General features: G+C 38.9%; 1 protein-coding gene across 5 annotated transcripts in view; it reads right to left on the bottom strand.

Annotated features, from left to right (window-relative positions):
• Positions 1-12161, bottom strand: part of dgkh (diacylglycerol kinase, eta) — a 54368-nt gene that overhangs the window by 6901 nt on the left and 35306 nt on the right. For all 5 annotated transcript variants that reach the window (XM_060876417.1, XM_060876418.1, XM_060876421.1 and 2 more), the window contains 19 exons: positions 10456-10618; positions 10231-10339; positions 10001-10140; positions 8553-8634; positions 8165-8256; positions 7961-8060; positions 7240-7537; positions 6943-7074; positions 5772-5906; positions 5514-5631; positions 5026-5136; positions 4841-4937; positions 4519-4626; positions 2716-2829; positions 2469-2603; positions 2123-2389; positions 1883-1975; positions 1665-1784; positions 752-857 (listed from right to left, as the gene is read on the bottom strand). In XM_060876417.1, the coding sequence (XP_060732400.1) occupies positions 752-857; positions 1665-1784; positions 1883-1975; positions 2123-2389; positions 2469-2603; positions 2716-2829; positions 4519-4626; positions 4841-4937; positions 5026-5136; positions 5514-5631; positions 5772-5906; positions 6943-7074; positions 7240-7537; positions 7961-8060; positions 8165-8256; positions 8553-8634; positions 10001-10140; positions 10231-10339; positions 10456-10618 (2520 nt within the window). The remainder of the gene's footprint in view (positions 1-751; positions 858-1664; positions 1785-1882; positions 1976-2122; positions 2390-2468; positions 2604-2715; positions 2830-4518; positions 4627-4840; positions 4938-5025; positions 5137-5513; positions 5632-5771; positions 5907-6942; positions 7075-7239; positions 7538-7960; positions 8061-8164; positions 8257-8552; positions 8635-10000; positions 10141-10230; positions 10340-10455; positions 10619-12161) is intronic.

Raw genomic sequence — 12161 nt, 5'->3', positions numbered from 1 at the left:
CAACTGTCATCCAGCCATACACTTGCTCATCCACAGGCAAGAAGCCATGCGTCAGAGATACATTATTAAGCTTATATGCTGACATCATCCAGAACACTACTGAAACACCAGGGCAATTTCTGTTACTTATATGCACTGATTTATAATAGTGACACAAAAGTTATATAAAGCATATAATCGTTTAAAATACTAAGTTATATATTTTATATAATTATAACTCGCTACTCAGTATACTTTATACTTTTCAAGAGTCCAGTGGTTTCAACCTTTATCTGCTGGAAACATGAATTTTAATTTGAGTATGTTTGTTATGGTGAGTTAAGTCATAGTGGTTTGTGCCTGCTGTTCACGTGTGGACACATGAGACTGTATCTGACTCACAGGACAACATCATGTACAAAGGAAGTGCAGGATGCTCATGGATGGTTGGGTTGTATTGAGAATGTCACAGAACAGAGAACTCTTGAGAGGGATACAGATGCTACATGAAGATCTATGGCATCCTACATGCCCCATAGCACCGCCGTGATGGATTTAACAGATCAGACACATAGTTATTTCACGCTGCACTATGGCTTTAGTGAGAAATCAGGATTGCCTCTCAGTATGGTTTTGGAATTACATATTCCCTATGGAAAGGCACTATGGAATTCCTCTCAACTGCAAAACAAACTCTGGCAACACTATGTTCCATACATAAAATCTTCCAATGTCCAATGAATATCTTTGTCAGAACAGCCATGTGACTTACCTGACTGTGGGCTGGACTTCTTCAGTGCTTTTTCCTTCTTGAACTTTGGCACAATACGGAACATGCCACTTCGGCTGTTTCTCTTGCCATACTCCAGGGAGTGGTCCTACCACAAACATAAAATTCAAATAAAAACTCGTTCATGGTGGGCATAATGGAAATATTAGGTATACTTGAGATGTGGGATGTGGTAGCCTAGTGGTTAAGGAGTTGGGCTACCAATCGGAAGGTTGTGAGTTTGATTCCTACATATACCAAGCTGCCACTGCTGGGCCTCAGTTGTATAAAAATGAGATAAAAGTCGCTCTGGATAAGGGTGTCTGCTAAATGCTGTAAATGTAAATGAGATAAGCATGTAGGTGTTCAAATACTGGAAACATCAATAAGGGAATGTCGGTAATTGTTTGGTTTCATTATGTGCATGTAGGTGATTGCCATTTTGGTCACCTGCATGTTGTATACACTGCCACTGGACAAGTTGCTGATGTGTGTTGGCAATTGGCATTTTAGTAATGGCTATTTTGGTGGCGTGTGTTTGTTATGCTGGTAATAATCACGCATATGTTAATGACATATGGGAGATAGGCATGTCTGGCATTATGATCAGGTTTAACACTGATGATGGTGCACTTTGGTGATGTAAAAGCTGCACATATTAGTGATGGGAATGGCTGTGTTGAAGATTTGTTTTAGGTGATGGATATGCTGGTGTTGTGTATGTTAGCAGTGGGCATGTTGGTGATGTCCATGTGGGTGATAGGTGTGCTGGGATTACTAGTGATGAACATGCAGCTGTTGAGTATAATCGCAGTGGGTATGTTAGTAATGGCCATGTTGGATATGTTAGTGATAAGTATGTTGGACGGCTGTGAATAATAGAAATTTTAAATACACACTCGTGTGCTGGGCTTACCTCCTCATCATTGGGTTGGAGAATGTGGTAAAGCCACAGGATCTCAGTCAGCTTGCCCAACTCCACCTCAACGCACTGCAATGCACTGGACAATAACTCCTCTTCAGGAGGCTCCAGTTGCTGTACAGACACAATTACACAACATGAAATAGGACATACCATGACAGACAGACTACATGACCAAGCAAATGTAAAATTTAGTTTTATATTTGCCTTACCAATGACACTCGTCCAACTAGAAGTGACTCAGTCTCATTGTGCAAGGCCTTCACTGTACTGGTCACCTCAATAGCTGTGTTCCTGGTTAGACTCTAAAGGAAACACACACAGTAGATTACATCGCAACAAACCTTTAGGCAAAGCATGTGTGCATAAGATATATTGTGGCCAAAACTGTGTTGTGACAATTGGTTTGATACAGTTCAACTGCAGTGTATTATGTTAGATTGCTATCTCACCTCAGGGAACTTGGGGTGAGTTTTATTGATGGCATGAGATGCAGCATTTACAGCATGAGCAAGCTCTTGTTCCAGGAGCCCATTTGTCTTGGCTGCCTCACAGATCCTGGTAATGAGCTCTTCAGCTGCACGGGCACACATCTGGACAAGTGCAGCTTCTTCCTCAGTGGCTAGATCTACAGAGTGCTGAGAGTATAGGTGTGGCCTCAGTGGAGGCTTGTCATACTTCAACTTGTCCTCCCAGGACTTCAACGTGTTCTCAAATGCCTGTAGGGGAAAAACAAAACAGAAAGTTCAACCGAAAGTGCAACACTTGGATTGTGTCCACCTGCACACTAACACTCACCCGATCTCTGGTCAGCATCTGTGCTCTATTCTTGTGTTGGATCTTAATAACTCCAGGAGGCTGGATCCAGGCTTCTCCATCCACTTGAATAGGCACGCCTTCATCTCCTAGGATGGTAATCTTCACTGTGCGACACTGGGACAATGACAGGAATTCATCGTGTAAGTCGAGATCATGTGAGTATTTCACTACAATCTTGGGGATTAATAAAAATGATATATGCAACATTTTATAAAGTAAAGTTCACCTGTGCAATACGGTGGTGCTGGAGCTTGATCACTCTGGACACTGCCATTTGCATACTCCCAAACACAGCCACTACCTCCAAGATTTTATCATCGAATGATGGAGCACAGAATATCTACATGGCAAAGAAAAAAGCAGAGTGCTGTTTTTTTTTAATTCATTCCATCTATAATGTACAAAGTAAATGTCAGAAAAAGAATCAATCCCGTTTTTGGCTCACTTGCCAGAAAATGGGGGTTCAGTTGAAAATTTCCATATGCCATACAGACAACTTGTGTGTGAATACATTTGTTTACGCAACAAAGAATGCTGTGAAATTAACTATTGTGGATTGTTGTATGTTATGCAAACCATGGCTAGTTAGGCAAAAATGGCTAAATGCATGAAGCCAGTTTAAGTTAGAGTGGGTTTCTTCAGAATTGGACCTGCACAAGCAATTTACTTACAATCCATTCATTTCAGATCAAGGTGCATTGAAGAAGACAAACATCACAAATCAGTCAATTTCGTGTTAGTGTTAGAACTGTCCTTAGTAGCAGGTAAAGGTAAGTAGGAGAGGATGTCTTCGGTGTGGGTTTGAGATCTAGGTCAATACTGCTCTGCCAACACACATTCTTATATATTCAGAAGCTGCTGTAGTGGTCAGAACCTGCTGTAGTAGGACAGATATGTAATCACAGCTCCAAGTGCATCCTTTCTGAGTATTTGCATATGTCAGAAGATATCTATAAACAATGTCAGTGTGTTTGGTGTTTAGAACCAGTCTGTTGCCAGAAGCATCAGTTTAAACCACAGTAGACAGGTCTGAATTGAGCAAAGACTGTTCTGTGCCAGGCTTTATATCAACAAGTGTTTATTTGCTATGAAGATCTGCCAACAACAGAAATATAAAAACAGGCTTGATTCTGTGTGCTAAAACATATGGACAATGAAACTCAAGTCTCTCCTTTTGCTTAAGAACTGCTCATAAGTATTTGGTCATGGCCAGCTTATATCTGACTTTAACAAATGCACATGTCAGCATTCAACACATCATCTATCAATGTGCACAAACCTTTGTGTTGTTGTAATTGTGCAACGAAGCGGGTGTAGGTACAGAGACATGACATGCCACTAAATGGATCACAGAAAGATTGCTTGTCTTAGTGATATAAGCTGCTCATCTGTGTGCTGGGGATCACTTTGAGGACAGCCTCAAATTAGGCTAACTAATGCTGCCTTTGTTTGGTGAGTCTCCCACTCAGAAGTTGCACATGAATGACCGCGCAAGTTGTAATTACGACTAGGAAACTCAGAGATATTTCTGATCCGAATTTGATTCAAACTTTCAACTTTTCAGATTTTGTTCATTTTGCTAAATGCATCTAATTCTTTTTATGCTGTGAAAATACGCTGCTTATAATTGACCAAAATTCCATTATATTCAGCAACTGAGTAATATTACTATGGCGTCAAAAAGATATCTGTATGAATGAACCTCGCATTGTCCATGTTTCCTGTTCTTTCCTACAACAAGCATGTGAACGTGACATACATGTAATTACGGTATTACACCTATTAAGGTAGGATAAAGTCCAATGGCAAATGAAGCTCACGTTAGATCTACAGATACAAAAAATCCTTGGGAAGATCCACTGTGAAGATTTGACTTATGCCTGGGTCAAACTCCAAGATTTCTACAATACCAACAATGCCATGAACAACGAATGTCAAGTACAGCTATTTCCACACAGAGAGAGGATGATTATTATCTATACAGCAGATACAGGAAGAGGAGAGATCAAAGCTTATTAGGGACCCCTACATCATCCTCTTTGGTACCGCCCCAGAAGTTGGTTCCTCCTGCGTAGCTGGGGATGTTCAGCACAGCAATGCCCTGAAGACTGGGGAGTGGGATGTACTGTCCATCACACTGCAAAAACCATCACACACACATACACACACACAAAAGTGTTATTTACGTTATTTGTTTTTTAAAGTGGAAATGAACAAGCCATGGATGAATATTTGTTTCCTACTAATTTAGAACCAATGCACTCTGTCAGTGAATTAACTTATTAAGTCATAATAAGTATTTAATTGTGTATTAAAATGTAACGTTATTACTATGTTCTTTCTTCTCTAACCTCTAACTGCACTTTTTGCTCCAGGTTCTTGTAGGTTCTCTGCAGTAGCTCCTTAGTTCCCAAGACTCCGTACCACATCATATTTTTGGTGCGGCTCCTAACACAGGGGAACGTGGGGATGGAACAATTATTAATAATATCATATAGTAAGAATTATTATATAGCCAGAGAGGAGATGTTCTGACCTGCATTTCTCAGGATGTTCTTCACGCTTGTTGTTAAACTCCAGTGAGATCTTTGCATCCAAGCCAATCCCAAAGTAATTGTTCATGACACACTTCTCCAGATACCCCTCTCTACATGAATTATAAATAAGCATAAATATAAAAATTGTATATAAGCGATTGCATTTGGATCCATAATTATTCTCACACTTGGTGAAGATGGGTGAAAAAAAGATTATGAAAAAAATACTTTTCACATGTTTAAAAGTATGACAAAACTCTATCTAACCTTTAGTTAAAGTGAATTTATTCTAAGAAAAAAAAATGTTAGAAATGAGATCTAACTGAAACATGTCCATATTTGATTTTTGAAAAAGGTTCATCTGAGTGTTAAGAAGGTGAACTTTTATATAATTGACAATGTGCGTGTGAGGGAGAGAGTGTGTGTGAATTTGTGTACATGTGTGTGTGTGTAGGGGTGAATTAAGAGGTGTGTCAGAAGATCTTACAATGAATCAGGGTCAGGGTCAATGAATGGTGTGGCTCCAAATGGATCAATGTTGGCAAGTAACATCTTGCTGATGATTGAGCTTCCAGCTATGGAGGCAGCAAGGCCTGCACGTAAGCCTGAAATCCAGCAGATCAGAAAGTGTCATTACCAGAATTAAATACCTCGATACAAATCCATTTACAGTATTAGAGCCTTTTAATAAATAATGAAACTTTATTCTCTCGTGGATCATAACTTAATGTCAGAGCAATCATACCTGGACAGATGATGCGAGTGTTGAGGACAGGCAGGTTCTCTTTACTTGTGGTAAAGGGAGGAATGGAGAAAGAGCCACAAGACTGTGTGCTGCGACTCACACGTCTCTCCGTAGGTGAACAGGGTGACTTCGCCGCTATAGGGCAAAGAAAGAAGGCACGTTAACATAGAGACGACACAAGAGAGACACAGAAGAATCTGTTCTCTATGATAGCCATTTTGAGATAAAAAGAAAATGCCAGATATATCAGTATTATTCTACAGTAGGATTGAGAACTACGATGGAGGACAGTATTGATGGGGTGCAGGGACTGGAAACTACGTGGAGATGGGGTAACCTACAATCTCCATCTATGTATAGAAGGCGTGCCTAATAGTATTAATTAAGTAAATGAGTGTAACCTCATAGAGCAGTTGTACCTTATAAAGTGACCACTGACTGTAAGTGAATACATCTGAGAAAGAGTGAAGGTAAGATTATCAAGCTGGTAGCCACAAAAAGTTTGAATGCTTCATCACAATATGTTTCAGAATTTGTTTTTACATAATAGAATTATTTTGAATTAATCAACGATAGCTTATCAACAGCAGCTAATGATAATGTAATGTTTTCTGGAGCATTTTATCCAATCCTGGATAAATAGGACTGTCTAGCTCACAATCACATGGTCCTTATAGAGACAAATATATTGCCTTGGAATCTATAAATGTTTAAGCTTTAAATCTGTGAGCAAAGCAATCCATCTAAGGTTTTGGGGAAAATGTAATAAAAAAAAATACTGCAGAGCCAACAATAAACCATAATCCATACATATTAAAGACAAAAAAAAGAGTTATGTGAATACTGCAGGAATAAAGTTTCTCTTTAAGGAAAATGTATCTTTAAGTAAGTTTTCTTGCTGTTCATCACATATTTCTTTCTGGTAATTTCGCATCACATACTGAAAGAGATCATTTAGTATCTTGAATGTTCATACCTTGCCTACGCCACTAGAGGGCACCATCATCACACTTTCAGAAATCAAAGCCAATTTCTTTTCCAGACTTTTATCTAAAATATACTGATAGTAAATGGCTTGTGTTTAACTACCCATTATGATACCACATGTAATCGTACACTCATTTGTTGTTGACTGAAGACTTTAAATTGCGTGAGTGCAGATTGAACTCACAGGGCAGACTCTCCAGCTCTTTAGTGTCCTCATCCTTCTCATTGTCCTTGTTTTCCTCCTCTGTGTTCCTTTTAATGTCTGTAGGAGACTGCAGTTCCTGTTCATCTGTATGAGCATTCTGTTCATCCACCACTAGGGAGCAGAAACACGACTGACATCAATTTCAATGTGAATATTTACACCAAATAAACTTCACAAATCCTAAATAGACAGATCCACTGTTCAACAATGGTACAAATAAGAAAAGTGCTAGTAAATCATTCATCAAAACATTGTAATCATCTTTGTCATTATTACTTTTCTCAGCCTGCTCGATGATCTGCCTGACAGCTTTCTTCAGGCTGTTTGCACGCAGCATGAGCTGCTCACGTGGCCGGAACAGCTTGTGTGGAGAGTCCTTCTCTGTTACGTTCTCCTCCATTTTCTCCTTTAGCTCCGTCAGAGACTCCTCACTGAGATCCTCCTCCTCCAGCTCCTCTTCCTCCAGCTCCTCTTCTACAATAGGGGGAGTGGTGAGAGAAGGAGGACTCATTGCCTGAGCCTCTGTGTTCAGGGCCTGCAGGAGTGAATCCAGCTTCTCATTCAGCACTGTACACTGCATAGAGAGGAGACACGAGTCAGTATACGGCTCTATTAAAACCATTACTATTACTATTAAGATTTGGCACAAGCTTGAAATGACCATTTCCTAATAAATAGAATTGAATTCATATACACCTTCATGTATTCAACAGTTCCTAAGACTAGAAAACATTAGTGTAACAAAGTTTTGCCAACATTGCTCACACTTAAAAATGGTTTGTAGCTATATATACATAGTCAATTCTTTTTATTGGAGCGAATTTGGATTTATTTATAGCTAACTACTGTGTTATAGCTTGTTAGCCATCATGTTGCTTGACAGTATGGCAGGACTGGAGTCATGGCTGTGTGTTGCCTTGAAAATGCAGGATTTTAAATTTTCCACAAAAATCAAGCTAAACCAATGTAGAAGAAGCAAGGTGCAGGGAAAACATACTTTCACAGCCATGCTTTCAGCTTCCTCTGTGTTCTCTGTGCTCTTTTCATAGGACTTCCCAACTCTGGCAACAAAGTCCTTCACTGTTTCACACAGGATCCTGACAGTGAGAGGAGAGGATAGTTCAGTTTTACTTCAATTCCGCTAGCTGAGTGTGTATGTGTGTGTTTGTGTGTACATATAACACTGGATGGGTTGACTTACTTTGCTGAGGATATGACCACAGAGTGCTGATCTGAGTTGAGGATCTTTGTGAGATGAGCAGCAACTGAATCCTCATAATCTGATATCTGAAACTACAGCGACATTACCAACATTACAGGACTCTCAGGGTTATTAGCACCCCAAATAAATCATTTTATAGATTTAAGATTTAATAAATATTTATGCCGTTCAGCAAAGAGGGTTGCACTACGGTGTATACAATCACTGTGCCCAAAAAAAAAAAACATTCAAGTGTCAGCAAATAAACAGAATTCTAAATTAATTTATTTCCATTTATTTATTGCCCTGCATGTTGCACTCTTAAATAGAAACACGGCATTGGGCAAATACGATTCGATAGTGGATGTTGGGGTTGTCATGCATGTACCTGGCAGTCCTCGGCCTCCTCAGGTGTTGCGGGACAGCTGTGTTTGCGAGGTATTTTAATCTCATACGTCATTATACTCCACCTGTGAAAAGCAGAGAGCAGGTGCATGCTACCAAATAATGCAGGGGATGTCGAGTCAGCTGAGATTCTTGTATGCTTAAGTGACTTGCACTGCAAGAATTTCACCTGGATTTGCAAGAGTCTATTAGAACATAACCCTGAATTGTTTAAAAATCAATGTGCGTCAGAAAGAAACACTGCTGTCCCAACATGTGGTTGTCATCCAGTCTTTAATAGTTTAAACACACGCTTGTATCGTCATTTCAACCATATATAGCTGACGCAGTACACTGATATTTATGCAAGGTTGCTAAAAAGCTTTGTCCTATTTTACACGTTTACCTGTACATCGTGCCTTCCTTTCCATTTTGTCCTTATTTTGTTTAATATTTATATACCTGATTGATCATCATGGAAAAAAGTAAAATGTGCCTCAGTTTACAGTGTAGCTACAAACAACAGAAATTTGTGACATAAAAACATGTCATGGTCTAAGGTACTGTGTACTGGGAAAAAATATGGTATTAGATGAATCTAAGATCTTATTCGATAATCACAAAATAAATTATTATTTTATATATTTATACTTCATATATCTGAATATTTCTGACATTTCACTTAATCAGTATTATTATCTCACTGGTATTTCACTGTTATCTCACTGTTATCTTACTGTTATCTCAGTTTTTATGGCATTGGACTATTGATCAGAAGGGTTTGTGTTAAAATCCCAGGGCCACTAAGCTGCCACTATGGGCCTTGAGCAAGTTGTATAAAAAAGAGATAAAATGTAAATTGCTCTTGATAAGGGTGTCAGGCAAATGCCATAAATGTTAATCTTATACAACAGTCTTGCAGCAAAAATAACATTTCTTCCTTTTTTTTCCTATTTCTTCTGCTGATACATGTGAAACCAGCCAACCATATCTTTCCCAACTGCTGCTCACGATGCAGAGCAGCATAAAACACGTGGGTAAAATGGTGCTATTACATATACTGTACAGACTCATATCTATTCTGCTATATTTCCTCCCAACAGAGTTTTAGACTGCTGTTGTGACCTGTTATAATGTATCCATTGACAGAGGTTTTAAAGCACTTTTGTAGATGTTTAAGAGCATCTGCCAAATGTAAGTATGTAAACGGATGAACACCGTATCTGTCCTTCTCTGCATACATGATTGGCTCCTGGCTTTGTGAAAGACAGAGTATATCATCCCTCCCTCCGAAATGGCAGCAAAAAATGAATAAAAATTTTCTGCCATATAGTCTATAGAGTTATCAAGTAAATTTAACTGTGTATGTTTATCACAGATCACAGAATATAACTAAGGCATTTTGGGAGGTCTTCTAGGTTTGCTGTTTCTAATAAAGTGAGGTGTTTTTACCTATCCAGCATCTTGGTACTGGCTCGCTCCAGTTTCTCCAGTATCTGAGGGAGCTGTGTGTCATCGTCACACGACGGCCCCCAGCCGAGCACACGGGCCAGATCGTTTCCCGTGCCTAGAGGCAACACACCCAGCTGGCACTGGCAACAAAAAAAGTAAACATCTTCAGTCGTCTTGTTCACACAACCCTTTTCACTCATCGATTACTCTATCTAAGTACAGACACATACCTGTTTGTGAAGACTGAGTTTATCAATTTCGGACAGGACCCAGCCGACACTTCCGTCTCCGCCACATACAAGGATTCGGAAGTTATCAAATTTCTGAAATAAGCGTAGGCTGAAAAACATCATAACACTGATGTTCACAACTCTATGGTTTATATAATCATATAAGAACAACTGATAAAATGACATATCTTGCTGTGTATATTCCCAGGTTTCAGCGTGACTTACCCTAAATGAGGTCCACCATTGATTAGGTCAAAGACCTGAGCAGGGTTGAGTAGCTGTTTGAAGCGGCGCAGAAATTTCACTCCTTGGTTGTCTCCACTTTTGGAATTAACAAAGACAAGAAGTGGGCTGGCACATGATGGGGGACAGGTGGCTTTCCAAAAGCCTGTCCAGAAACAGAAAACAATAAACTCAGTACAAGTATGAATCACTGCGGAAAAATCTTTATGTATGCTTTTATACCTCGCTAAATGTTATGTGAGAGTTATGCAAGGCCAATGACTAACAACCTATTTAAATCAAGAAAAGTCTGAGTCACATTGATTTGCATTAAGAGTATGAGTTCCTTTCACTGAGTGTTACAGTGCAAAGTTATGAGGTCTGAGGGATACAGCACCAGATGGGGAAATAAGAACAATGTGATTTATATAATCCTTATAATTCTATACATGATATAATACATGGTATGTTGTAGGTTTCTCTGCATTTAAATGATACACTCTGTTGTGTTGTTGTGGGGTTTTTTTACATTACAATACAGTACAAAAGGTTTTGTGCACTAAAAACAGCACTACAACTAGGAATGGGGAACATTGTTCTTGTGTTTGCTCTCAGGGTTTATTTACACACATAGCTCATCATAATATTGATTTATTTGTCTATATTAATGTTTGGTAATGTAGATAGTGTTACTGTATATGGTATTCATGACAACTTGAATACTCATATATTTCAAAATGTTTATTCCAATAAGCATTTTATGGTTTAGGATATTTTCCAGATTGAATCTCATATTTCATTTTAAAATATTATGATAGCTGACTCGGTGCTCAGGGTACTTCTGCAACATATCGGGGATCCTGTAACGTGTCAAAGATCAAAAACAAGCACATTCTGATTTATGGTAAGGAAAAAATATAAATAGGTTTGTCCTTAGAGTCTTAACGTGGCCATAAATATTCATAAAACTTGTAAGCAGAAATAAGAAACACATTTTACTCAAGGGTCAACCAAAAGCCTGCTGTAATAAATCAGATATTCATGTTAATGTTAGGAGACAATGCAGAGCTTCTTTTGTGAAAGTGACCTTTATTTAACTTTCCAACTGAGCTAGAAAGTTAATTCTAATGTCAGTCAGTCAAGTAAGTGTTTGACTCGGGTCTTATGTTGATATCAGTAATATTGAAGGAGATCTCTTTATGTCCAAGCAGAATAAGCATTTCCAGCACTGTACAGTATGTTTGTTTATGTCAGTTGTCATTAAGGATTTATGTAGGTGTCATGTAGCTCAGTGAACACTACCCTTAAGTAAAGTAAACCACATGTTTTTTTCCAACTCTAGCATTCACAACTTGCACACACTCGCTTAGTTACACCACTGAATCATTTAAAAAAAAGCCAAGCCTGAGTCAATACATGCAAAGTGTCAAATCTGAGCATGCCACAGACTGTATAGCACACAGAAGTAAAGAAATAAACCAATCAACGATGAGCAATTCTCTTCCTCAAGTGATAGTAAACAGAAACAATCATGAGGCTCTCAATTTCTCTATCTATTAGTATCACTTTGTGGTGTATTGATCTTTAAATGGATGTTTATAGGAACATTGGACTACAGGATTCCCATGTGTGTGTCTGTGTGTGTGAGAGAGCGAGCAAGCGAGCGAGCGAGAGAGAGAGAGAGAGAGAGGGAGCGTGTGTGTGTGTGT

Source organism: Tachysurus vachellii, chromosome 8, assembly GCF_030014155.1.
Source record: "Tachysurus vachellii isolate PV-2020 chromosome 8, HZAU_Pvac_v1, whole genome shotgun sequence".
NCBI classification, from domain to species: domain Eukaryota; kingdom Metazoa; phylum Chordata; class Actinopteri; order Siluriformes; family Bagridae; genus Tachysurus; species Tachysurus vachellii.
Note: the sequence above shows the minus strand (reverse complement) of the source record. Positions and strands in the feature narration are given on the sequence as shown.